Below are 27,326 nucleotides of genomic sequence, written 5' to 3'. Positions count from 1 at the left end.
GTCAATTAAGCCAACCTAAATATGCCGAAGGCTGTGGGATGTGGTTGAAGGCCCCAAGGCCAAGAAAAAACTTATTCAAGGGTATGAAAAGAGGTTTCAAGTGTACTCCCCCAAAAAAAGAGATTGAAAAACGTATTGTTTAGGTTATCCATACCGAAACTCAGGTATCATATTGATACAGATTTGGGGGCTTAAAAACAGGCTCTTGGTCCAGACTGACTTGCAGAGCAAATCTCAAATTTGCTGGAAGTTTGTCTTTTCGGGTTTTCCCAGGCTAAAAGGTTTTTGGCCACCGTTCTATCACCTGTAAAATCTCTCCTTCACACCACACTGAAATAAGACTAACCGCTACAAGAGAAAAACAGGCGTCAGCTTGTAGAGAGAGGCATCAATTTATTCGCTGAAACTGAACAGTGTGCACACACAGGACAGTCACTCATTCAGAACAATGAGAAAATGGCGATTGTAAAAATCACAGTTTGTCTAAATGCAGTCTTACTCTCAAACAAACACACACACGCGCATTAGGAATGCCCACACAAGAGTTGAGGAAGGACGAATGCCCCAAAAACAGACCTCTGGGAACTGACATGTTGATTTTAGGGAATCCATGTAATGATTGAATAAATTATGAAGGGGGGGTCAATTTAAAAAAAAAAAAAAAAAAAAAAAAAAAAACCAAACAGTCCTACATCACACAGGAGAAATAAAAGTGCATGAAACAGACATCACAGACCCTCGATATACTGGACATCCAAACAAAGTCAATAATAAAAATGAATTGGCTCTGTGAGTAACTGCAATGCATACACACACACACCATTGGACCATTTCGGTAAATCACATTAAATAAGATCATTCTCAACCAAAGCAGACACACAAACAGAGGAAAACAACATGTGAACCCTTTTCTTATTTGAAGGTTAGAAAAAAAAGAAGCAACAAGGGAATCAATAAAAAAATTAATCTGAGCTGACCCCACCTTCCACCCCTCCTCCTGCCCCTACACCTGAATAAAAGGCTGCTGTATAAAGGCCAGAGTCCATAGGGCTTTTTGCTGATTTTTCTGTCGAACCTGCAGAGAGAAGCACACAGCAGTCCGCCAACCGGGTCCCTTTTTTCCGCTCTACAACTCGTCCTTCTCTTTGACATCACTGTCCTCTTCCGTCCCAGCGTCCTCTTCCACCTCCTCGCCGTCTTCCTCTGCCCCGTCCTCCTCCTCGCCGTCTTCCTCCTCCTCTTCCTCCGCCTCCTCATCGCCGCCTTCAGCGTCCTTGTTCTTGCTCTTCTCCTCCTCCTCCCTCACTTTCCTCTCCATGTCCTCCTGCTCGTCTTTCATCTTCTTCTCTGGTCCCTGTGGGGGGGGGAGACAAGACAAGTTGTGAAAGGTGCAGTAAGCGTTTCTGAGCAAAGATTGACAATATTCGAACTCAACTGCAAAACAAATACAACCCCCCTCCCTACTTCAGAAGCCCCGCCCACCAGATTCACAGACCGATAACTTCTGGCTGGTCGGCACATTAACATGCTTATTATATATCGGTGTGTGTACCGGGACCCAATAACACACAGGCAGCAGAACACATACACAGTTTTAACAGTGCCCGTGCACGGCCAGCTGACTAACCAGTGTTCATACTGAGAGACTTAGACCCTTAGCAGCACACCTCCCAACTCTGCAGCAGTGTTTACCATACATTGCTTTATTTGTGGCAGTGCGCCACAATAGCGACACCAATCGTTGCATTTTGAGTTTCTTTTTTTATATTTAAAATGGGTAAAATCTTATTTCACTGTATAGCTGCACAGAGCGTGTTGATTCACACACACACACACACACACACACACACACACACACACACACACACACACACACACACACACACACACACACACACACACACACACACACACACACACACACACACACACACACACACACACACACACACACACACACACACCAACACACACACACACACACACACACACACACACACACACACACACACACACACACACACACACACACACACGTCAGCGCTCGTTCCAGCGGACCTCTATAACTTAGGATAAGTTCGAGAACTTTGGGCTGCTTTTCTTCACTTTCAACTACATAACTCCAGGTACTGATGAGTATTGTTAACGTACAGTGTTGGGAGTAACAGCGTTACAAAAGTAACACAATTACAGTAATGTATTCCTTTTTGCTGTAACGCAGTAATATAACGCATTACTAATTAAATTTCGGTAATATTATACCTGTTACAATCTCAGTAACGCGAGTTACAACGCAATTTAAAGCAACATTTTTTAAGAATTTCCCAACACCGCGAAACATTTGTTCACAGGAAAAAAAAGCCGTGAATATTATTTCATAACATTTGTGTCCCAACAGGTGGCGGTACGTCAGCTCGGACAGTGTGTCCGAGTTGCTGACAGATTTAAACATGTCGGGAATTAATGTTTAGGCTTGCTACACGTAAATATAATTTCAGTTTATCAGCCGTGGAGAGTAACTATGCCTGTAGTGGAATGGCTTCGAATGACGACCAAACACGCTTGTCTTTTACTGTGACCATTTACTGTTCAATGTTGCAGTTTTACAAACCAGAAAGTGAGCAACTTAGCTTGACGGACATGTTTGCATCTAGGGTCTCACGTTCATCTCAACACAAGCTAGCAAGAGTACACAATAGACAACTTCTACTTCAAAATAAAAGCCCTTCCTGTGACGGTTCGCAGTAAATTACTGTTAAATAAGGTTGTGGACCTTTTCACATATCAGCTGTAAATCAAGTACTTTAATTAATGTATAGTGAGTTTTAATCACACTATAATTGACCCTTTCCTTTAGACTGTTTTAAACTAAACAACATGAATTTCTTATTCAAGTGCTTTAAAACAAACATTTTACAACAATGTACTTCAACACAACTGTAAGGTACTTTTAATTGAGTATTTTCATTTTCCCCTACTTGCCTATTGTACGTTTTACTTATCTATTTTTATAGCTTTAATTACTTTGCATATCCATATTAATTATACAAAATATTATGAATAATCTATAATATTAGTATTAAAGTGGATAAAGAGGAGACTTTATTGATCCGGTGATGAAATTCACAAGCTAACTGCCAAGTCAAACTTCCGCTGTTATTTTGGCAAAAGTAACTCAAAAGTAGTGTAACGCATTACAATTCAGAGACAGTAATATGTAATATAACTAATTACTCTCAAATGACAGTAACTAGTAATCTATAATGTATTACATTTTGGAAGTAACTTGCCCAACACTGTTAACGTACATATAGTTTTGTTTAGTATAGAATACACAGAATAGCATAGGCCCGACATACAGTATTTGAGTACAGTCCTACCTTAGTAGCTCCCCAGGTTTCCTTCCCAAACTCCTCTGCTTCTTTGACATCGTCGGTGATCAGGAAGTTGTCAAAGATGGTGCCAGATTTCACCTGAACAAAGACACCCAAAACAGATTAGCATTGTTTACTCAAGGTATCCAGATAAAGTTTTTTTTTTTTTTTTTTTTTTTATTATTATCACACAGCAAAAAAAAAAAAAAAGTCTGTATGTATACTTAGGCTCGGTATTTCAGTTATTACAACTCTCGATGGGTGAGCGGTAATCTTTACCTGCCACAGATCCAGGCCCAGTACTCCAATGTTCTCAAACTTGTACATAGCGGCGTCATGAGAGTACTCTGGGTTGTCGATCTCGGGGTGGACCCAGGCTCCTTTGTAGTCAGGGTTGTCAATCTTCTTGGGACTCCACTCGCCCTGCAAAGACAACGCAAGAGGGGTAAGGACTAGCGATGGCACTGGTTATTAGACAAATTCCATAATAGCACTAATGCCTTCAGAATATGACCCCCACCCACCCTAACCCTAAAATTTAAATGTCAACTTTAATTACGTAGCACATTTCATAACGTTACAGTAAACCCAAAGTGACACACACACACACACACACACACACACACACACACACACACACACACACACACACACACACACACACACACACACACACACACACACACACACACACACACACACACACACACACACACACACACACACACACACACACACACACACACACTTTAAGATACATTAATGTCTTCTCACAAACACTGGTTAAAAGAATTTCAAATAGTGATCAATCATTTGGTCAATAAAAGCTCCAGCTCATCTCTTAGTCTGTGAAAGTCGTACTTTGTACTCGGGGTTGGTGATCATGGGAGGTTCCCACTCTCCGTCCATGTCCACGTCCCAGTCACTAGGCTTCTTGGCATCAGGGTCGGGAATGGTCTCTGGCTTGTCCCATTCCTGGGAGACAGCACAATTAGTTACCACTGTAGTTGTAAAAATAAACACTGGTATAACATAATGCACATCATCCAAACAAAAGGGATGCGACCTGGGCTCCGTGCATGGATAACTAAAGTAGCTTGATGTGATTAGGGTTGTGCCGATGGACGATATCATCGTCGATATCATCGTCCATCGTGATGGCTGGCCGACATCACGATGGAGAGCCACCATCGTGATGCCCCCCCCCACCCTGTCAGACACACTACTCCTAGTCGCGGGCGCTGGACTGGAAGTGCGTCAGTCTTAAACTAGCAAAGACACTTGCTTCGGGCTTTGCGCTGCGCATGGTGCATTACGTGCAACCCATTTGTGAATCATCGAACCATCGCTTTGAGCAGACTGGATTGGCTGTAGTGATACATTCTCTCTATCTCCCTGTCAGTTGTAGCTCGCTCTACCTTCTACTAACGTTAAAAAAGCATTAAAAGTGGAACGCTATCACACTTTCCTTTCTCCCCTCATTGGACTAAGTTTATCGACACTACTCTGTGCGTGCATCAATAACTAAGTCTGAGGTCCTGTAGGTACGGGACGATGTTATGCAGGATTTATGAATGTACGTTAGCAACAGTAGGCTAATTCACGAGGGTGCTATTTTATTTGTGAGCTAATATTGCGCATCTGTTCATGTGCGCTGCAAGAGTTATGTTTCTGTTTATTGAATGCGTTATTCAATGCAAACATAACCGAGAATGTAGTTTAATCTCAGTAATAATGGTATGTTAGGTTATTACTGTCGCTCTGTTGAAGGCAAACGTCCCACTGTACTGTCGTTACGCAGATCACGGACATCTGATTGATTTTACGGCACCGTACTTAAGTGAAAGTAGGTCAAGTTGTAAAACCTACCGGCAGGGCACCATTTACAGAGGGCATTTACATGTATGTCTAATCGTTTCTATGTTAACTGTTGGCCCATAGTAGTAGAAAAAAATATTTATGTAAAGAGATTTGAGCTTTTTCTTTGGTCATTTTTACCCTTCTCTCCCAGGTCCGTAACATTATTCTTTTTTCCTACAATGGCCTTAGAACACTGTCAGAGCAGAATCAACTTGCGTCTGCCAACATCAAGCTGACAAGAAACTCTGTAGCAGATAGAGTTTCAAAGATAATTTACTTAGAAGTGCAACAGCAAGAACGCCAGGCCAGCATTGGATTTGCAGGCTTCGGTTTGTCTCAGTTCTCGCCATTCTGAAAACGCAAGTCCGATGTTTACTCGGGTCCGACTCCTCGTTCGGTCAGTCTGCCGTTTCCTCTTTCTCTGTTCCTCCGACAATGTTTTCCTGGCTTTCTGCTTCTTTTTTGCCGGCTCAGTGTATGTGTGCAGTGCCGTGAAGCAATTCCTTACATCGCGAGACCTGATATCACGTGATACTGCCTTCCAGCCCAAAGTTGCAAGGGTGGTTTTCCGCTCACAGGCACTAGGGGGAAGTGAGACGGCCAGCATTCAACCCGAAAAAAAGTCATATAACCATTCTAATGACTCCGAAGCTGTTCAGGTAAGGTACATTAAGCTAAAAAACAAAACTGCATAGTTCCCCTTTAAAGCTGGCTTTAAGATGATTTAGAACTATTGTGAGCTGTCGGCCAATCACGCTAGTGCTGATTAGGGATGCACCGAATATTCAGCCACCGAAAATTTTCGGCCCAAAAGGGCATTTTCGGTTTTCGGCCAAAATACTTTTATCACCGAAACAATACGGCCGAAATGTTGTGATGACGCAAACAGAAACCGCGACCTGCACATGTGTCAGTACTCGATCTGTTCCACCTGCAAAGCGGCTCCTCAGCAAAGAGGTTGAGACCGAAAACAATGAAAAGTACGCTCTTAGAGTCTGTCAGCACACGTTTCAGTGAGATCTATTCAGATCATCTGCACTTCATCGCGACTGTACTTGATCCGCGTTATAAAGACCATTACTTGGATGCGGAGCAGCGCCCAGCGCAGGAGGAGATCAGAGCACAAAAAAAAAGACTTGTCTCTCTGCACCAGATGAGGGCCATGCACCCTTGTTGTCTGATATTTTCAGTGAAATCCTGCAAGAAAGTGCCTCAAATAATAATAATAATAATAACAACAACAACAACAACAACAACAACAACAACAACAGGTAAGCTATTCTGTTCTTAGGCTACTATATACTGAATGGGACTATCAGATTGTAGCCATATTTCTGCTAGATATTTTTTTTAATTAAACTTTAATATTAATTTATACAACTGCAATGCCTTGATTTTAGTAAAGTTAGTACACAGTCATAGCCATAAATGCAATGGTACTATAATTGGCATAATTTCTTTCAGAGTTTCGGTTTTCGGTCTCCTCTTTTTTGGTTTTCGGTTTCGGCCAAGAATTTTCATTTAGGTGCATCCCTAGTGCTGATCAGGGTTTTGACTTTCTATTCAATTTGAAATTTGTTATTGAAAATAAGTTCATCCAAGATGAACAAATTGAACCTCCAACGGTGTTCAAAGAACCAATGTTCAAAAAGTCACAAAAGCAAGAAGCCTTTGCTAACCTGACAGATCTGGGACAGATTACAACGTACTGTACAGTGTGTGGAGTTGGTGCAATAGGAATTTTTTTTATAAGTACGCATTTTTTCCGAAACGTGACACTTCCTGTCCTGTCAATGATATGTATGCAACTTTTTATGACCACTATGTAACGCTGATTTCCAGATCCTGATTTTTAGATAAATCACTCTGCACACTGAAACTGAACACTCACTGTCCTCATAAACTACCATTTATCCAGATGCTATGGTCAGATTAGCTCTGCAATATGAGATCATGGACAGCAACTAGGTTCAACAACTGTTCCTAAGATGTGTGTGTGAGTCTATTAGCATCTATAATGTGACATTTCTGGTGCAACACCGTTCAGGCTGTCTAACAAAGAGCGGTCAGCTCAGAAACTCGTATTGATCGTAATATACGTTAACACCTTGTGAGCGATGTGTAATATGCAGACGTTAACGCTACGCTGCATTTTTCTGTCCAATATTTGGTTTTGATTTCGATGAACTTTCTTCATCTGCCTCTAAAAAAAAAAAAAAAAAAAAAATGTAAACTGAATCTGAAAAGAAACCCAGGGGCCTTTCCAAGAATCCGGTTTCCTGAGTTATCTGGAGAACTTTGAGTAAAGCCCTGAGCCCCATACGTGGACAACCGAGTTATCCAGATTAGTGTTGACGATTTGACTGCTATGGATTCTTTTTGGTTCTTTGAAGCTGGTTTAACACCAGCTTCCGGCTATCCGCGTACCAAGAACGCGGTCCTCATCTCCTACCTCGGGCTTGGTGTCGGTGGGGTCATCGATTTTGGCCCTGTCGTCCCAGTCGCTGGGCTTCTTGGCCTCTGGGTCCTTGATCTTCTTTAGGGGCAGCATGTCCCAGTCATCCTCCAGGGAGCCGGACTCCACCTTCTCGTTGTTGATCTTCACCTCGTATGTCTGGTCGGGATTCAGGATCAGCGTGTACAGGTTGGTCAGCTCGTCATCCTGGAGGGGAGGGGCAAGAATCTTTTAATTAATGTTCACAGGAGCCCTGGTCAGCCCTCAAGAAAACACGAGAAAGGTATCGGAGTATTTCACTGGATGATGATGCAGATGGCCGTCCACCAAGAGCCTGGGTCTGTTCCTAAAAAGGAAGTTTATCCTCGCCACTGTTGCACTAAATGCTTGCTCTTGGGGGAATTGTTGGGTCTTTGTAAATTATAGAGTGCGGTCTAGACCTACTCTATCTGTAAAGTGTCTTGAAATAACTCTTGTTAGGATTTGATACGATAAATAAAATTGAATTGAAGAGTGGGACAGAATCTGTAAGAATATTAAAACGATGACACCCGATGTGAGGGCGCGCCTCATTCGGTTCAAGATTATGCATCGCTTCTATTGGACGCCCTCCAGATTGTTGAGAATTGGATTGAACAACACACCACATTGTTGGAAATGTAAGACAGAGGACGGCCAATTACTTCATGTCCTATGGTCCTGTGATAAGGTCCAGGAAGTTTGGACTGGGATACATGATAACCTATGTCTGATTGCAGGGACCCAGGCTCCATTCAGCCCAAGATTATTTGTTCTGGGAGATGGGTCAATCCCAAGCGGGATGGATAAACATAAGAAGCTGGGTCCAGAGCATTTTAATGATAGCCAGACAGATTATTTTAAGAGGATGGAGGAATGATGGGGTGCCGTCAATCCAGGAGTGGGCTAGTGAGATGGCTAGGGTGACGGCGTTTGAAAAGGTGTCATAAAAACGGTTCGCCTGATTGGATGTCTACACTAAAAAAATGGGGAAGTACTTACACTTCCTGGAGGGCTCCTAGGAAACTATGTGCTGGGGGTGGGGGGTGAGGGGGAGCATATAATGTGTGCTTATAGTGTTCTCACATATATACGTTTATTTGGTTTACATCTTATTGTCTATTTGGTTATTTTATTAGATTGTCTTGAATGCTATGGTTATTATGTCATCTTTTTAAATGTTGTCTAAGTGACGGGAGGGGGATAGGTTCACGTTGTAAAGAGTATGTTTTGTATGTTGTTTAAAAATAAAATAAAAATAAAAAGTGTTAATCATTAAAAAGAACTAAATAATAATCATGTTCACAAAAACCAAAAATGTTCAATGGGCTTCATGCAGTATTTACTTTGCATTTGATGTCTTTCTTGATGAGGTGGTTCTGGCCCTTGTAGTTGAAGATCACATGAACCTTCTTTGTGCTGTATCCACAGATGTCAGGCCCTGGAGACACAGGTCACGTTACAGGATTGATTTCAAATGGACCTTACGTTAGAAACTTGGTAAGAACTACATTTGAAACGGCTGAATGTTAAAATAGCTAAATCAGGAAGCCGCATCAAAATATCCTTTCAAGTGCTCTCTCCTTCAACAGTTGTTTTGTGTGGTCAGGCCTCGGTGCCTCCACAAGACAAGCACGACTCACCAAACATGATGTAATACTGGGAGTCTCCGTGCATGTTGCTCTGGTCGAGGTCGGACGGGAAGACCTTGACGTAGCCGCCGCCGCAGTCAATCTTCTGCTCGTGCTTGATGGTGAACTGGACGACCAGGGGTTTTCCCTCGTTGCTGAAGGGCTCGAAGCGAGCCGACAGGGCGTAAAAGCGGGCGTCCTGGCTGGTCTGGATACCTGGTGTAAAGGTATAGTTGGGGGTGGGGAAAAAAAAAAAAAAAAACTAGGAGTGAACAGCTGACAGCGACAAGCACTAAAGATTAAACTAGACTTGATTTATACCAAATTGGGAAATTTCAGTGCTACAGCAGCAAAATGACACACAGCAGACATACAGAATATACTGTACAAGGCATAATAAATTGGATAGAATACAAGAACTATTCAAAAAATAAAGATAAAAAATACAAAGGAAAGAATGTACAAATGTATATACAAGTTGGGAATAAAAATTATCCTAAAAAACTACTTATGGTGCTTTAAGTGATGTTAGGTGACATCACTTCTTGTTGACGTTTGAAGTATTGTCAAACAAAACGGAGGCTAGCTCGCCCCTCCCTCCTCCTCCTCCTGTCCCCTCCCCCTTCCACTAACCCTCGCCCACCCCCAAATCCTTCTTGTCGGTTATTGGCTGGAACGCGGTTTGTTATGTTTGGTGGTGCAGGTTGGCGCATATTGTTTTTGTTGCAGTCTACAGAGGCTGCGTTTATTTTTACAGTGTGTTCAGGGGACAGCCAGCTAGCGGATAGTGAGGAGATGTTTGCTGTATGTGACAAAACATACTAAAAAACGCATGACATCGCTTAAAGCTCCTTTAAGTATTTATAAAGATGTAAGTAAAACCTATGTTTGTGCAAGTTGCACTCAGTGCAGTATTGTGATGTATAGGAGTCTTCTCCAACACGTTTTTGATGAAGTGTTAAAACGTTTCATTTCCTGTGGTAGGAATGACTTCTTGTAGCAGTCCGTGCAACACCGAAGCTGTCGGAGCAGGAATTTTATATGGTGTTAAACACTCTCAAGAATGTCTATACTGTGCACTGCACGGTGTTTTTTTGCACTACAAGTTATTAATTTTTTAGAGTTATGAGAGAGTTTTGTTTGTACTGTAAAAGAGTAAACAGGCTGGCCTTTCATTTTGTATAACAGTAAAATAATTGTATTTATTTAATTTTGTTTAAAGCAGAAGATTTTTTGCTGTGCAATACTGTTTAATAAAAGTATATTATTAAGAATTTTTTGGTATTTATTTGAGATACATTATGGTTTTTATTAATCGAGCAAAAGAAAAATAATAGTTAGATTAATTGTCCAATTAGTCGTTAGATTAGTCGACTAATCGATAAAATAATCGCCCAATTAATCGTTTAATAAATAGTAGTTTACCCCCAGCCCTACTCCGCTGTTGTTGTTGTTATAATAAAAGCTATTCATGGCTTTTGTTTGTGACGATGCTGCAGTTTCTTCTTGAACAGGTTTCCCTTAATTCTAATTTCATGAATTTTTTGGGATGCCAGATACTCTGTGACTTACTGTAGTGCTTATGGATATAACCAAGTCTGCATCAGCTGGGCACATTGGGCAAATGCCCTATGAGTCCAAAAGTTCCAGGATTACTGCGCAGTGTTTCCCGTACATAGACTTTACATGGGGAGGCCAACCCATTTTCAGCATTTAATTATTTGTTTATCACCCGTCCAGAGAGAGCGATGACATCCACTATTGATTACCGAGCAAACAAACAATCTCTTATCGCTCTATTATTTCGGCTGCATGTGCACTTCATGGGCTGGTCGCTGTACCAGGGATGGATTATATATAGAAACGTTAAACTTCGCTCATGGTGTTTAGCATACTTCTGTCGGGATACTGTATATCCCTCCTGTAAATGCACTGATTGCGGTGTGACCTCTCCTGTTTAATGTGGGCCTACTTATGCCATTCATTTGTAAAAGCAAGTAAGTGCACCTGCTTGGTGCCGATGTCATTCGGTACCACGTTTTTTCCGGTTGTAGGAAGGGTAAAGCAAAGTGAGCAGATAAAAGTATTTTGTGTGTAAACAGTAAAATAAGCTGGAAAAGTACTAAATAATTACTACTAGAAATAGTGTAATGCATTCTTTCAACTATCAACTGGCATGACTAGGCATGGCGTGTAATCTTGAGATCATGTCATAGAGAGGGGCCTTGTGTCAAAAATGTATTTTCCATTTTATGTTATACAGTATATTCCTAAATGAATATGTGTTTGCTCAAATTACCACAGAGTAAACCTAGGGCCAGGGAGTACAGAAAACCGTACCCTATGCATTAAGATTTAGGGTGTTGATAATGGAGTGGAATAAACTGACTCAGACCAGTGGCAAGTTTGCCACGGATCCCCCTGGCAGGTTATTCCAGTTCTGGATAATCTCGGTATATTCAGTACTTTACAGGCTAATGCCTTGTTTTTGTAGTGGCTGTAGTGAGAACAGGTCACATGCACAAACCTCTTTTACATACCTTACATTTGCATGACAAGACACCATATGCAAGTATTTGTATCGGTTACCTTTATCAGCCTCAGCATCCCCATAAAACTTCCCAGCACTCAGTTTCCATTGGCCATAGTCAGACTTGTGTTTGGACTCAACCCACCGGCTCTCCCATCCATCTGAAAAACAGGAATCCAACCCAACTGGTTACTGACTGCCTGGCTTTCTTCCCGGTTAGTTAGTAGATATTACCAAAGTACATCAAACATCTATTGCAATGCTTGTTCCAGACACATAGACCTACTTAAACTTGCTGTACTGAATTCGAAGACCTCTTCATAATAAAAGCCTACTTTTTTTTTTTAAGAGACTATAAATGAGCACCTCTGTCAATGACAGGGGGGTTTGGTGGTGAGAGGTGGCTCACAAATTGTTAATACGAATTATTTACCAGTAATACTGTTTTTAGTACATTTTGGTCGTTAACATTACTCAAATCTTAAGCTATATAGTCACCAGGGCTACGGGTCCTTTTTCTTTTACATTTTCCATCGAAGTTCTGCTTTTATGCTAACTGGTTCGGCGCATTAAGGACGGTTAACAGTTTTAACAGAAAAGCCTAGCTAATGTACAAACGGCACCGCGGCCGAACAGTATTTCACATATAGCTACATATCTATGGGGATTTCATATGAAAGCCCTCAATACGGTTCAGTGCGATATCAAAAGTGAAAGAATATTTGGACTTAGCTACACGAGGACGTCCTCCATTTTATTTTTAAAATAACATTAGGACACTCACTTAACCGTTAAGTCAATGTGGCATAATACTATATTGTGCCATTTTAGCCAGTTTTTTTTTTTTAAGCTAAAATGAGCTCTAATGACGTTCACGTAACGTTAACCGTTAATAGACATAACGTGGCCTAGCCTAATGGGTTAAATTAATACAGTAAGGTTATTTTCAAAGAAATATTTTCTTCAAAGGGACAAATATTATAGACAACTAATACTGTTAAAGGCAGTTAGCTAACGTTAAGTAGCCACTTTCAAAACACATTTTTTATACATATAGACAAGAAGACATAATTGGCATTAAGTTACTGTAACGTTTACGTTACCTCCATCCAGAAATTGTTCCTTGAAGTAGACGGTAGCGTCAATGGTGACAGCTATCGATGCAAAAACTGCGAGAATCGCCACTGGGAGCTTCATGTTGGCTGCTTCTTCTCACCGGTGCCAGGGAGTTAGAGACGGGAGATTTGAGGTGAAATCAGCTAATAAAGCCTCGAGGAAATAACCTGAGAATTTCAACGGCGACGAGCCTTGCACAGATGGCCGCGGCTCATTGGACGAGCGTCTCGCCAATGAAATGAGACCACGAGTTACTTTTCGGAAACGTTCGGCTTGTTTCGGATGACGATCGGAGATGGGCGGAGGCAGGAAACAACTGCGCTGCCGCTGAATTCCAGTAAGTATCAGGGTGTGATTACCTGAAAATAGGAACATCCGTGTCACACGTAGGCCTACACCAAATAGGCTTTAGGGGTAAAAGCATTTCGCTTCGACTGAGCGCTGGTATCTAGGTAATATAGGTAGCTTATGTATATGGGGGCCCAGATAGGCTTGGCGTTAACTTTAGGCTACTGCCATTATGGGAATATGACAAGCAAGTTAATTCAAAATGCTGGTTCCACTGTGTAATTAGTTTGACTTACGATTAAATAGTAGGTTAAAGGATTTGGAGGATGAAACAGAATAAGAGTTCAAATGCACTTGTGCGAAGGTCTCCCTGTATGGTGTGTGGTTCACGTAGGCCTAGGCCTAAAAGCAGTGGCGCAAAAAGTGGTTATGCGCTATATGATATGCGGCGCATAGGGCGCAGCACCGTGGGGGCGCCAAAGCGATGGTAAAAAATAAAGTTAAAAATATTTGTTTTGGTGTTTTCTATATGTAGCTGCTTTTGTGCGTTTCTAAATCATTTCTGCATTTCCTCAATGTTATTATATAACATTGTAGAGGACTAACAGGCTTGAGTAGGCGCCCTATCTCATAAGATTCCATCATAGATGTCAATGGGCGCTCCCTACTATGGCCACGCCAAGACCGAGAAGGGTCCAACTGCAGCTTGCAGCAGTCGCTCACGCCACGCCCCCTGTTCACGCCACGCCCGCTCACGCCACGCCCCCGCTGGCACGCAACTTCCGACTTTCAGGGTTAGTTTACAAGACGCAGTTTGACCATGGATGTATTAAAGCCCATGTTGTAGGTTAACCACCACTGTTGATTCATAGGTACATATAGCACTCAATATATGTATATCATTGTTAAAAATGTCTCCAAATAGTGTTAAAGGTAAACTTAGAGGTACTGGTAAACTTAGAAAATACAAAGCATCATGCTAGCTATATGCTAGCTATGGGCTAACTTCCCACCAGTCCCACCTGTGAAACCCCCCGACAGTTGTAAACATATTGATTAGATATCTCACGTTTTGATGGTAGCCTACTAACTCCAGTAACAACATATTTGCCTAGTGTTTATTTATTACTTGGACGGGGATGTTGTTCAGCTTTTCACAAGTTTAGACAGCTAGCTAATGCTACGCCGACGTTTCGCTAACGTTAGCGTAAGAGCGTTAGCCTAGACGGCTAGCTAGGTAAATATTACGACTGCCTTCGGAGTTTCCTATATCTGCGTCCACATTGTCAACATAAGACCTGTGGCGTTATTGCTCCTTTTGAACCATAATGTTATTGAATGAAACGTTAAACTTCGCTCCTACAAGATGGGTGAGTTTTTGTTAGTTACACACAAAGTTAACTGGCTATAGTTAGCCTGTACGTATGTTAGCGGACATTAGCTAATGTTGCATAGCCAGCCAGCAGCTTCGGCAGTAGTTTCGGCGAGCTAACAACGACAGCTAACACATCCATGTGTCTCCATTTCAAACATCACTGCAGATAGATTGACTGCTTTTAGCAGCAGAGGTTGATTGTGGGCGACATACTGTTGTGGTTAGCTCGCCGAAACTACTGCCGATTGCCGAAGTTGCTGGCTGGCTACGCAACGTTAGCTAATCCCGCTAGCATATGTACAGGCTAACTATAGCCAGTTAGCTTTGTGTGTAATGTTACAAAAACACCTATTTCATAGGAGCAAAGCTTAATATTTCATTCAATAAAAGTATGATACAAAAGGAGCACTAACGCCACATGTCTTATGTTGACAACGTGGACGCAGCTCCGTAGGCAGTTGTAATACCGGTATTTAACTAACGCTGCTGCGCTAACGTTAGCAAACGTCGGCGTAGCGTTAGCTAACTAGTTAAACTTGTGAAAAGCCAACAGCATCCCCGTCCAAGCTGTGTTTCACTTTCCCTCCAATATTATTATACACGTAACAAAGACACATTGACTCGGTCGAGACCAAAAGCCATATTTTTCCAGAACAGTGGCAGAAACCGTGACCGGGACAGTGAAAATATTCACTAGCGTTAAACATTGTGTTTTCGTTGTTCCTGATCGTTTACATGCTTAGCTAAATAAACGATAGATGTATTTAGCTAGACAACCAAGGAGATTTAATCATTATGTCGTGCTACTAGCTAGCGCTAGCAGTTAGCCTGCAGTTTCGGGAACAGAGCTCATCCATGGCTTTATCTCTCATCCACATTACAAGCTTTACAGCATACAGCTGTAAAGAAGGGGGCTTTTATTTTGAAGGCAAATAAAATAAGGGGGCTTTTATTTTGAAAGCAAATAAAACAAGGGGCCTGGCGTGAGCGGAGGGCGTGGCGTGAGCAAAGGGGCGTGGCGTGAGTAGGGGGCGTGGCGTGAGCGACTGCTGCAAGCTGCAGTTGGACCCTATTGCCAAGACCGGGCTGTTGAAGGGCGGGTCCGGTCTTGGCGTGGCCATAGTAGGATTCGTTATATCGAGTGGGGGCGCCGTGAGCGCTGAGCGAACAGGTACAGTAGTGAGTTGTCGTCTGTGGAAAAAGATGGATAAAGCAAAAAAGCTGTCGGGGGCTAAAAATAGAAAAAGAAAGAGGGAAAAGGACATAGCATGTCAAGGGATGCAACAGCAGTTAAATACGTGGATGGTGAAAGGCAACAGGTAGGATTTAAAGTGGGACGTCTGTGCTTGGAGGCTTGCAAATATTCATGTTAACAGAATAGCTAGCGTTAGCTAACACTGGGAATGTAGCAGCCAAATGTTCAGGTTAACAGACTAGCTAGCGTTAGCTAACACTGGGAATGTAGCAGCCAAATGGGAGTTTACAGCTAGCTTAGAATATGCAGAATTGAGGTTCCTGAGCTGAAAACTGGAAAATATAAGGTAGCATGTACAATAAATGACAAGAATCTGGAAAACATAACTAATGCTATAACTTTGGTTTACCATGGAATCATTAATAGATTTTGTGTTACCATTAGCTGTCAGACATACAGGCTAGGCCTATACATCTGTACATCTGTTGGGTGACATGGAAGCTGTAATTACAGGGTCACATCTCTCTCTCTCTCTCTCTCTCTCTCTCTCTCTCTCTCTCTCTCTCTCTCTCTCTCTCTCTCTTTAAAGGTCTCTGTGCTAAGTGGCTCTCCATATTTGTACTTTTTAAAATCCCCAAAAAACAGCAGCACAACCTTACTGCATAATAGTTGTCTTATCTAATGCCATCACTAGGCTGATTTAAGAATTGAATTGAGGCTGCTACATTTAACAGTGAGTTCATTTCATTCAGGTGTGAGGATGGTGGATCAGGAAAGACAGGGGAAGGTAACAGGTAGGTCTAACATTAGGTGGAAGTGTATGGGGAGCCACTTGATACCAACAGATTAATTTCTTAATATTATGGAAAAACTAATAGATAATGTTTGTTTGACAATATGTCTTAGTGGAGAAGAGCACAGGCAAGGAGTGAATGAGACAGACATGAGGTCGGCGATGGCTAGAGATGAGCCCAGTGATGACATCAGGTAGGAGTTCTATTAGTTAGACCACACAAAACTAAATGTCCAGTATGGTTTGAAGTTCTGTTGACCAACCTATTCACTGTGTCCTTTTTGGGGAAAAAATAGTGCAGACAGAGATGGAAAATATAACAATTAGCCTATGTCTGACAGCGGGGACGTAGTAAACATATCAGAACGGGGGGCATACTTATTTATTAATTTATATGTTTTTTTGTTGGGGGGGCGCCAACATTGTTGTTGCATACCCCTCTGACACTTGGTAGTTGCGCCCCTGCCTAAAAGGGGAGTTTCTGGTGCCCAAATCCACCACACAAGGATTTTTGAATAATTTCAAACTCATTGCCTATTTCATTTATTAATTTTAATCTGAATCCGAATGAGTAGTTTCCTGCTTTCGTCTGGGAGTGGATGATGCTGTCATACAGGCTAGTCTATATCTGCGGCAGCGAGCTCTTTTGCACCTGGATAACGGCAATGCATTCAACACCATGATCCAGCCTTTGCTACCAGATGAGAAGCTGCAGCTGATGGGTGTACTGTTGGTGCGTTCACAGTCTCCTGGATCACTGACTACCTGACAGGCAGACCGCAGTTTGTCAGTCTGGACTGTGTTCTGTCTGATGTGGTAGTGAGTGGTACAGGGGCTCCACAGGGGACTGTGCTGTCTCCTTTTTTGTTCACCTTATACACAGAGGCGGACATTACCATTAGACAAAGGTCGGTGATTGCCCTGGGCCCCATTAACACCTATTAAACTTATGGTTAAGGTTGTTTCTTACTCTTCAACTAATAATCATGTCATTCTAAAAATCCATACGTTAAAATGCATGGATGTATTGAGACAAAATGCTATCAGCAACCCCCCTACTAGTGAAGTAGCGTGCCTGTGTTCGCCTTGAGCCCCTCAAGGTGCCAAATCCGCCACTGCTTATACAACACAGACTTCCAGTACAAGTCAGGGTCATGTCACTTTTTAGGCTACATAAGTTTTCTGATGACTCTGCAGTTGTTGGGTGTATAAGGGATGGACAGGAGGGAGAGTACAGAGCGCTGGTGGACATCTTTGTGGAGTGGGCTGGTAAGAAGAATCACCTGCTGCTGAACGTGGATAAGACCAGAGAGGTGGTGACTGACTTCAGGAGGAAGGGAACAGCTCTGCAGCCCATTTGCATTCTGGGTGGAGTGATTACGGTGGCCCAGACGGTTCAACACAAACACAAAACCTACAACACAAACACAAAAGCTACAACACAAACACAAAAGCTACAACACAAACAGAAAAAGCCACAACACAAACACAAAAGCTACAACACAAACAGAAAAAGCCACAACACAAACACAAAAGCTACAACACAAACACAAAAATCCACAACACAAACACAAAAGCCACAACACAAACACAAAAGCTACAACACAAACACAAAAGCTAAATACAAAAGCCACAACACAAACACTTGTTAATAACAATCTTGTTGCCACTGTTGTGGCTTTTGCGTTTGTACATTTGTACATTCTTTCCTTTGTATTTTTTTATCTTTATTTTTTGAATATTTGTTCTTATATTCTATCCTATTTATTATTTGTATATTGTTTATGTGTGCTGTGTGTCTGATATTTTGCTGCAGTAGCGCTAACATTTCCCAATTTTGGATCAATAAAAGTATATCTACCTATCTATCTATCTAACATTGTGAGATAGGGCATTTGTGCTGTATTCATGTGATGTCAGAATATTGCAGATAGGGCATTTGTGCTGCATTCATGTGATGTCGGAATAAATCGGAAAAATGTGTTCTCGACTTTGAAAATTCACACTGCATGTAACAGCAACATTGTGAGATAGTAAAAGCTTGTTAGTTAACTGCAGTTATAAATGTTAATACATTTATTATCCTATAGTAAGCCATTAATATTGTAAAAGTAAATGTCATTATGTTATTTAGGCATTGATTCTGTTCACCCTGCAGTCCTTCTCCAGGAGGAAAGTGGTCAACATTCATCTTCCTGATGAATTACAGTTTTTTCCAACTTTTTTCAAAACTCTACACATAATTCCTAAAACTGCACACACAAAATACTAAATGCCTCACATCTCCTTCAAAATGAAACACTGCATTCAAAATACCATAAACACATCAAAATGAAGCATTTGCATCAAATGGCAAACACTTTTTTTATAATAGTACATTTTTGGATATACCATGTACACACTGTTGTTCTAAATCTAAAGCTTTTTTGTCTTTCATAGGCTTATATCTACATTTACAATGTTGTATAGAGAAAGTCATCTGCTGAAAGTGGTTGAAAAGTGCACTGTAAAAAACAATGTAATGTTACAGCAAAACAGAAAATATTGATTGGGTAAAACATTACGTTTGTAAGAGTAGCACAGTGTTGTATACAGTAGCATGACACAAGAACACAACACTACAAACATATGTAAACCAAAGGTATAATTTTTAGAATAAGGCATATGTGTGTGTGTGTGTGTGTGTGTGTGTGTGCGTGCGTGTGTTCGTGTGTGTGTGTTTGTGCATGCTTTTGTGTCGGGGTGGGGGGGGGATTGTATGCACTTTGTGTAAAACAAAGTCTGATTGATTTGTAATGCTGAAATAGTCATTAGATAGTTGCACGCAGTATGGACGCCACTGTAAAGCTACTCAAGATGGGCTTCTCTCATTGGTCAATCCGTGGTTGATGACATGATGAAGTGTGGACCTGATCTCATCAGAGATTGCTCTCCTTCCTCTTCTTCCCTCCTCCTCCTCCTCCTCCTCATTGTCCCCTGTCTCTCCCTCCTACTCCCCTTGCTCTCTGTCTATTGTTGGCATCCATTGTTCAAAACAGGTAATCTGACCTTTGACCTATGGCTTATACTAAAACAGTGATTGGTAAATGTGAGGAGTGTGTGTGTGCCGTGGTAAGTAAGTGTAGCATTTTGATTGGTTGTGTTTAGAAAAGGAAAGCAAGTCACTTCCTGTTAGATTTTTGTGTCTTAGGTAGAGAATTGTGTGTAATGTTTTGAAAAAAAAGTGTTTAATGCGATTGAAAACTGAGTGAAAAGCTGAGAAATAGCTTATGGTTTTGGAGATTTGCTGTGCAGTTTTGCACTTTGAGTGAGAGGTTTCAAAAATCGTGTGACATGAAAAGATTTTGTGTGTAAGCAGTTGGAAAAAACTGTAAGATGTAAGCCAAAAAATACAAAATAATTATCCATGAGGCATAGGGTAATTACTTATCAACCATTAATAAAGCCATTAGTTAATGCTTATAAACCCTGACTTGTCAGAAAGTGGTACCCAAAAGCAAGATCTCCACGTTTCAGCAAAATTGAAATTTTCAGCATATCAAACAAAAGTTTTCTGCAAAAATGTGTGGTGCAAATGTCTTTATTTATGTAAAGAAAATTAAAATAGTTTTTTGGGGTGGGTTGCACTGGCCATTTTTGATTACTGGGGGGTGTAATCCTCCCATCCCCCCTTTAAATTACGCCTATGCCCAAAATCTTACACAATCAGTATAATTTGATGCCAAAAAAATATTAACCATTTAAAATGGCAGATAACCTGTTTGAGTAGAGAGTCATAATTAACCAAAGAAGACAGGAAACCAGTGGTGGAATGTAACTAAGTACATTTACTCAGGTACTTAAGTACAAATGTTGAGGTACTTGTACTTTACTTGAGTCTTTACTTTTCATGCCACTTTCTACTTCTACGCCACTGTATTTCAATATAATAGAAAAGAAATATTGTACTTTTTACTCCACTACATTAATCTGACAGCTTTAGTTACTAGTTACTTTACCAACCTGATCTCACAGAATTCCGTGAAATGAACACGGCCCCTTAACTCAAAATCGGTGGCAAGTTTCACGGAATCAGCGAAAATTCCATGATGGGCCCACGGAAGAATTCCGTGAAATGAACACGGCCCCTTAAGTTAAGGAAAAGGTCGTGGGGGGGCTTACGTTTCCATGACACGCGGGACAAGGAAAAGAAGAAAGCGACGGGTTGGGTTTAGGAAACGTAACATGCTGGACATGGTCCCCGGTCTCCTGGGTGAAAGTCCTGTGGTGTTTGACCCACCACCACCCCAACCAACCTCCTTACGCGGATCTTCGGGCTTTCATACTTCACACATTCCATGCCACCACCACGAACAGTTCGTGATCATTTTACGGAATTCTGTGAGACCAGGATGTACTTTACACATTTTTGCACACAAAACACATGTAGCTATAGGGCTGGGCAATATATCGATATTATATTGATATTGTGATATGTGACTAGATAATGTCTTCGATTTTGGATATTGTTATATCGTAATATGACATAATTGTTGTCTTTTCCTGGTTTTACAGGCTATACTACAGTGAACCTGCCAGACTGTTCCAGCCAGACTGATCTCATAAAGTGGCGTATGTATGACACGCCAATTCGTATGCCGTTTTGGCGTGTTATCAAGACGCATAATCATTACGTGTGAATTTTTTAAGCCTTGCCCAATGTTTCTTTCCTAACCCCAACCGTTTATTGTTTTCCAAAGTCGTGTTTTTGTCGTTTTGTTTGTGTTTTTGTCATTTTTTTTTTGTGTTACTAAAGCCTTTCCCAATATTCTTTTCCTAAACCCAACCTTTTCTCTTTTTTTCACGTGTGTGACGTTGTTCTCGCGATAACACGCACATGGTGTGTATGTTTACACTAGCTGTATACAGCGTAGACATAAACGTGGAAAGCTCAAAATGCGTACAGATAACACGCCATATGGCTTTTACTTCTAACAGAGTATTTTTACAGTTCGGTAGTAGTACTTTTTCTGAAGTAAATACTTCTTCCACCACTGCAGGAAAAACAAAGTTTGATTTTAGACCTTGTGTTTCAGGAGTTATATCAGCCCAAACAGAAAGTCCTTTATAAATGGCCACATGGTGGTGCTATCCACATAGAAAAGGAATCACTTGTTCCCTGGATAATGCCTAATTTAGATAGACAGACAATGGAGATATTTGCAGAGCTGGCTACAGACCAGGGAAATTGAGATATCATCTCTGACAGCGAAGACCATAGAGTTTGGTGTCTTTGTTGAAGATAAGAAGGTAGATTTTGTTCTCAACCATTTGGTGCTATTAGGAAGACATTTTGAAGGGAAGGAAAATAAGGATGACAGAAAAGAGGCAAGGATGGAAAAGAAAAGGAAGGAAGGCAGAAGAAAGGAAGGAAGGATGAAATAGTTGGTGATTAATTTAATAGTTGACAACTAATCGATTCATCTTCATCATCAGCTCTAAGTAAGTATGTAAGGAGGGAAGTACGTAGGAGATGAAGTAGGGAACAAAAAGAAGACGAGGGAAGGAAAGAAGGATGAAAGAAAGGAGGCAAGGATATAAAGAAGAGGGTAGGAAGGAAGAATGGAAAGAAAAATAAAGGAAGAATAAATAGGGAAGGATGGAAAAAGGGAAGGAAGGAGAGAAGACAGTAGAAAGGGAAGTATGTAGGGAAGGAAAGAAATGCAGAGAAGGAAGGAGGGGTGGGGGAGGGGTGGTCGCTGAAGTCTGTTCAGTAGTTTGAAGATATCCTGGTAACCAACAGACTAAAAACCTCCTTAGCATTGCTCGTCCCTTGCCTGGTAGATAACAGGGGGGTTAAGACTAACAAGGACTCTTTTTGTACTTTTTAAGGCCTGGGAATGTACACACAGTGTATAGTTGGATGTTATTGTATTATTGTAAGTTATTGTATGACTTACAATTTTTGTATGCTGTATATGCATATCTATTTGTTTTTTTCCCTATAATAATATGATATTGTAAAGTTGGGGCAGGACTTTATGAGCATTATGTACAGTATCTGCCTGCTTCTTTCCCAAACTCATACTTTTTTGTTGTTTGATGGAATCGGACAGAATTTCTTTTCTTTTTTTTCTAAAGATTTTTTGTGTGGCATTTTTAGGCATTTATTATGACAGTCCAGCTTAGCCATTAAAGGTGCTGTAGGTAGGACTGTGAATATCCAGGACTTAGCCAAAATTTTTTAACATGAAGCTAATGCTTACCTGTTCAGGAGAAAATAAGCCAACTCTGCGTCCTTTTGGGATCTAAGCTGTCTCCATCTTTCAAATACATCTCCAATATTTACCAGGGGGTTGTTACGTCTCTGGTCACGCAACTGTTAGAAACATGCTGTTTTCTTTTTTTATGTCATGTAGAATCTATCTCCGTTGATCCTGTTTGTTTGTTTGTTTGCTGCTTTCATGGCTGTACTACCGTTACAGCTGTAGCGCGCTGGGTTTACGTTTTTACAGGTATATCTGGCAACCCGGCCTGCCTGTCAAACTGGGCCGTTGATAACAACACACAGATCAAAACATAAACATAAATTCCGTCACGGAATGTAAATTTCAAAAAGAAAAAATACTAACATTAGCATTGTTGTCAGAAAAGATAGTATTTCAGTTTAACATGTTTCCTTAATATCTGATGAGGCATTGGTGTCATTTTTGGATTTATTACAGTACAAATATTACATATTGGACCTTTAAAACAATTTCTGTTAATCGTACTCCTAGTCTGTGTCAGTTTCTCTGTTTTCTGGGTCAGAACCAAAGCCTAACACCCCCTCTTTCTGGTAAAGCCCAAACGGTCTCCTACAAGGGAGAATTAATTTGTGTGCATGAGCAGTGATTGACACGCAATTAGACCCCCCCTCACCAGCCCTGATTGGTGCATCTGAACAGGGAGCGGTGGGTTTTTGCAAATCACACTACAGGCTGTAGGTGTTGCCAGAGGAGCCAGATCATGTTTTTTAAATTAACTGCTTAATGTTGTTCTACTGGAACATAGGGTCAGTTTCAGCAAATATGACAGAAAGTTAGTTTTATAAGTCTTACCTACTGCACCTTTAAGGGGAGAGAGAGGGGGAATGACATGCAGAAAAAGCCTGCAGGTCAGATTCAAACCTGCAGCTGCTGCGTCTAGGACTGAGCCTCTGTGTACGGTACGCTCTACCAGGTGAGTTACCCAGAATTGGAATGATTTGCATATGATTGATTTTTTCTTCTTTTTTAAAGTATGTTGATTGTTTGAGATATAAAAAAAAACTTAACTAAACTAAGTTCATACCAAGCAGCATGGTACTACAGTACGTGCAAGGTACATGGCACGCACTTTCCTCTCCCCCCCCCCTTCCCTGCAGCTACTCCAGCAACAAAGAAGAAGAAGCCCAGGGACAGGAAATGTGTCGCCAGGCGGGATGCTGAGGCCCCCATGTGTCCGTCACGGCTTTCATGACAAGAACCGTGACAACTGTCAGCTCTCATAGTGAAGCAGGCAGTGAAACTTAGACGCAGGAGGTGGCTGAGACTGAGGGCAGAAAGCAAGAGGAATCCTGGTTAGATATTACTTTTGTGACACAATGGAAAGGTGAGAAAAACAAGAACAGACAAGAACAATGTGTGGTGGTGAAATAAACCTGACGTGATGGCACGTTGAGATCCTCCAGTCATACAGGAGGCTGTGTAAACGCAAACATCAAGGTGTCAGAATACCAACACTCTACAGGAGGCACGTCTGGAGCCTGGTGATGGCAAATACAGCTAAAACAGCATCACCGATACTAGAGATGTTCAAATACCGATACCAGTATCGGAAAAGCCTCTGATACTGCTTAAACAGCTGGTATCGTTATGGGCAAGTACTGGAGTTTATGCACCGATCTGATACAATGTAATTCAGCCCTGATGAAAATCTATTTTAAAGTAGTTTATTTATGGGCGCCTGGTTGGCTCACCTGGTGGAGTGCACGCCCACGTGTAGGGGTTTACTCCTCGACGCAGCGACCCCGGGTTCGACTCCGACCTGCGGCCCTTTGCTGCATGTCGACAATAAGCTAAAGTCCCCTAAAAAGTCAGTGTGTCTTTCTTTAACACAAAAAGTAATGTAAAGTATGAAGTTATTGCCCTTAGATGATTTTTTTAGATGACTCTTGCCTGAATATGAATGCTCTACATAATTTGTGTGGATTCATTATGTAGAAATCAACATCCATGTACTATAGATTGTTCTGGTATTATATATATATATGGTTACCATAAAGGGGTTGCATTGAAGTTTAAGCTGTATCTATATTAATGGATATGTGAATGAATGTTATGTATTCATGTGGAAGTTGTTGATTGGTACAGAAGAAACCTCCTGCTTCTCAGGATGTAACACCATTTGCCTGCAAAGTATTTTTCTGTAATAATCTATTTCAAACAAAGTGTAATTACCACAGAGACATATAAGTTCTTTGGTTGTTCAATGCAACAACAACACAGACACATACACACACACACACACACACACACACACACACAAAAACACAAAGTGAGAGGGTCAAAGTTTAAGACAAAAACACGGACATCTCCCCAAAACAAGATAAAATCTTCACATGTATATGTCCACATTGCTAAGCCTCTGTCCTGATTGACAGGTCGGTGTGTAGCCCCGCCCTTAAAACATCCCCTGCTTTATTGTCTGTTTTAACATAAATAGAACCATCATTTTACAAAATAAATGTCATGCTGTAATGAAGAAGACTTGAATCTAGCGATTGAGACCAGAAACCTGTTTGGAAAATGTTTACTAAGGTAATAAATCAAGTGAGACGTAGCGTCACGTCCCCATAGACGTCTATGTAATCCGACTTCTTTTGGAGCCAGTGGAGAAATTAAATAGAATGCAGTGGCTTCATTTCTCAGGCCCAGAAGTTGCCACTTTTTATTTCAGGTATTGGGGAACCCGTGAGAACCACGTGGAGGCAATCTTAGCCAGCTGTTTCTTGTCAGTATTTTGAGTACAGCCTCTTTAAGAGCAGAACAGGACTATCTTACACGCATGAAGCATTGCCAGACCTTCCTCTACAGCGCTGCGGGGGAGTACAGCATTCCGGGATTGGAGAAAAACGTGCTCTGGTTTATTGGCATTTCTTTTAAAAACCAATCACAATCGTCATTGGGCGGCACTAAGCGCCGGACGGAGCAACGGCGCCTCTGCAAAATAGCCTCGGGAAGGAACTTATTTCCGGGAACATGTGCACGTTCGAAAGTTGTTTTAGTCATACAACATAGAAAACTCAGATAGGACAGATAGTCTAGCTAGCTGTCTGGATTAACCCTGCAGAGATCTGAGGAGCAGTTAACCATAGTCCTCAGAAATCGGCTGAACTTCCGGCGGCAACGGAGCAATCCCGGAAGTGGAACATCGTCGATATAGACTAACCTGTCTGTGATCATGATGTCTGGGGTTTTTCATCCCTATGAGGTCTTGCACAGTCCAGCATTAAGACTTTGTTAATCATAAAGGAAGTAGACAGGCACAAAATAAGTGCCTTGGCATTTGCTGGTGTATTTGTAGTAATATTTAGGCTATTTGTATGTCTTTTTATTTACATTACAAAATCAAAAATGAAAATATAAAACAAAAAATCTGAGTTGATTGCGATAAGCTTATTCCAACAGGAAATAAAGGAAGAAAATAATCATACAGCAACAACAAATGTCCAGGCAATATATATATATATATATATGTATATATATATATATATATATATATATATATATATATATATATATATATATATATATATATATATATATATATATATATACTCCCAGCGCCAATCATGCAATCATCTGATAACAACATTTGTGGGAATTCATTTATAGATTATTGGACCTGATGTGGAACTCTAATTTGAAGTTCTGGTTTGGTAGTTGTTTATGGGGCTAAGTTGGCTAAAAAGTGGAAAACACTGAGAATGGCAATGGCTTGCAAAAAGGCAATCTGTGTATCTATTATACATCTCTTTCATGACTGATAGATCCTTATAACGCAGTGCTAAAACCCAGCAGCTATCTTGTTTCGTCAGTGTCCCCTATTTGTTGCTACTTTAGATGAAATCATATTAATTGGTTTGCAGTGCAACTTGGTATCTATCATTGCTCCAAGCAATCATCCTGTAGTGGCTCTGTCCAAAAGCATGTTAACTATAGAAACATTTAAAGTTTGACATAAGAATTTATTTCATAATAAAGTGCGTTCCATTCTTTATTTGAAAAGTCTGCATTATAGTGACCTTATACATTAAGGGATGTGTATACTATCACCCTGGGGTGAAATCAGTCTGGCTAATATGGAGATTTGGTTTTTAGAGCAGCCTGAATAAGACTTACAATATGGCTTTAAACAGCAGCCTCAAACAGAGTTGAAATATAGATTTAAGTTGACATTTAAGCCTTTATTTTTAAAATCCTTCATCAGAATGCTCCGAAAATGCACAGGGTCATTGAGGGATGTGTATAGTATCACCCTGGGGTGAAATGAGTCTGGCTAATATGGAGGTTTGGTTGTTAGAGCAGCCTGAATAAGACTTACAATATGGCTTTAATTAGCAGCCTGAAAAAGAGTTGAAATATAGCTTTAAGTGGACATTTAAGCCTTTATTTTTTAAAATCCTTCAT

At 41.0% G+C, this 27,326-nt stretch overlaps 1 protein-coding gene and 1 long non-coding RNA gene across 4 annotated transcripts; one reads left to right on the top strand and one right to left on the bottom strand.

The window, feature by feature from the left end:
* Positions 1-373: 373 nt before the first annotated feature.
* calr3a (calreticulin 3a) lies at positions 374-13,217 on the bottom strand. The gene is made up of 9 exons (XM_028588129.1): positions 12,972-13,217; positions 11,928-12,029; positions 9,351-9,554; positions 9,054-9,148; positions 7,687-7,896; positions 4,236-4,349; positions 3,654-3,797; positions 3,381-3,473; positions 374-1,354 (listed from the first exon to the last, which is right to left on the bottom strand). Exons 1-9 carry the CDS (start codon positions 13,063-13,065, stop codon positions 1,127-1,129), a joined length of 1,284 nt encoding a protein of 427 aa, XP_028443930.1. The 5' UTR covers positions 13,066-13,217; the 3' UTR covers positions 374-1,126.
* Positions 13,218-15,930: 2,713 nt separating this feature from the next.
* On the top strand, positions 15,931-21,261 carry LOC114562046 (uncharacterized). Of its 3 annotated transcripts, none has more exons than XR_003693427.1 (3): positions 15,931-15,966; positions 16,749-16,829; positions 17,833-18,085. It is a non-coding gene; the product is annotated as an uncharacterized LOC114562046 (long non-coding RNA). The 3 variants fall into 3 exon arrangements; XR_003693428.1 differs by lacking the exons at positions 15,931-15,966; positions 17,833-18,085 and adding exons at positions 16,601-16,636; positions 21,190-21,261; XR_003693426.1 differs by lacking the exon at positions 15,931-15,966 and adding an exon at positions 16,601-16,636.
* The last annotated feature ends 6,065 nt before the right edge of the window (positions 21,262-27,326 follow it).

The sequence above is a fragment of the Perca flavescens genome, chromosome 9 (assembly GCF_004354835.1).
Source record: "Perca flavescens isolate YP-PL-M2 chromosome 9, PFLA_1.0, whole genome shotgun sequence".
Taxonomy (NCBI): Eukaryota; Metazoa; Chordata; class Actinopteri; order Perciformes; family Percidae; genus Perca; species Perca flavescens.
Note: the sequence above shows the minus strand (reverse complement) of the source record. Positions and strands in the feature narration are given on the sequence as shown.

Excerpts from the sequence above, each read along its gene's own strand:
- calr3a (XM_028588129.1), bottom strand. The coding sequence starts at position 13,065 with ATGAAGCTCCCAGTGGCGATTCTCGCAGTTTTTGCATCGATAGCTGTC. Across the intron at positions 9,149-9,350 it reads CCAGTATTACATCATGTTTG|GGCCTGACATCTGTGGATAC; the intron begins GTGAGTCGTGCT and ends CTGTGTCTCCAG. Across the intron at positions 7,897-9,053 it reads AGAAAGACATCAAATGCAAA|GATGACGAGCTGACCAACCT; the intron begins GTAAATACTGCA and ends CCTCCCCTCCAG.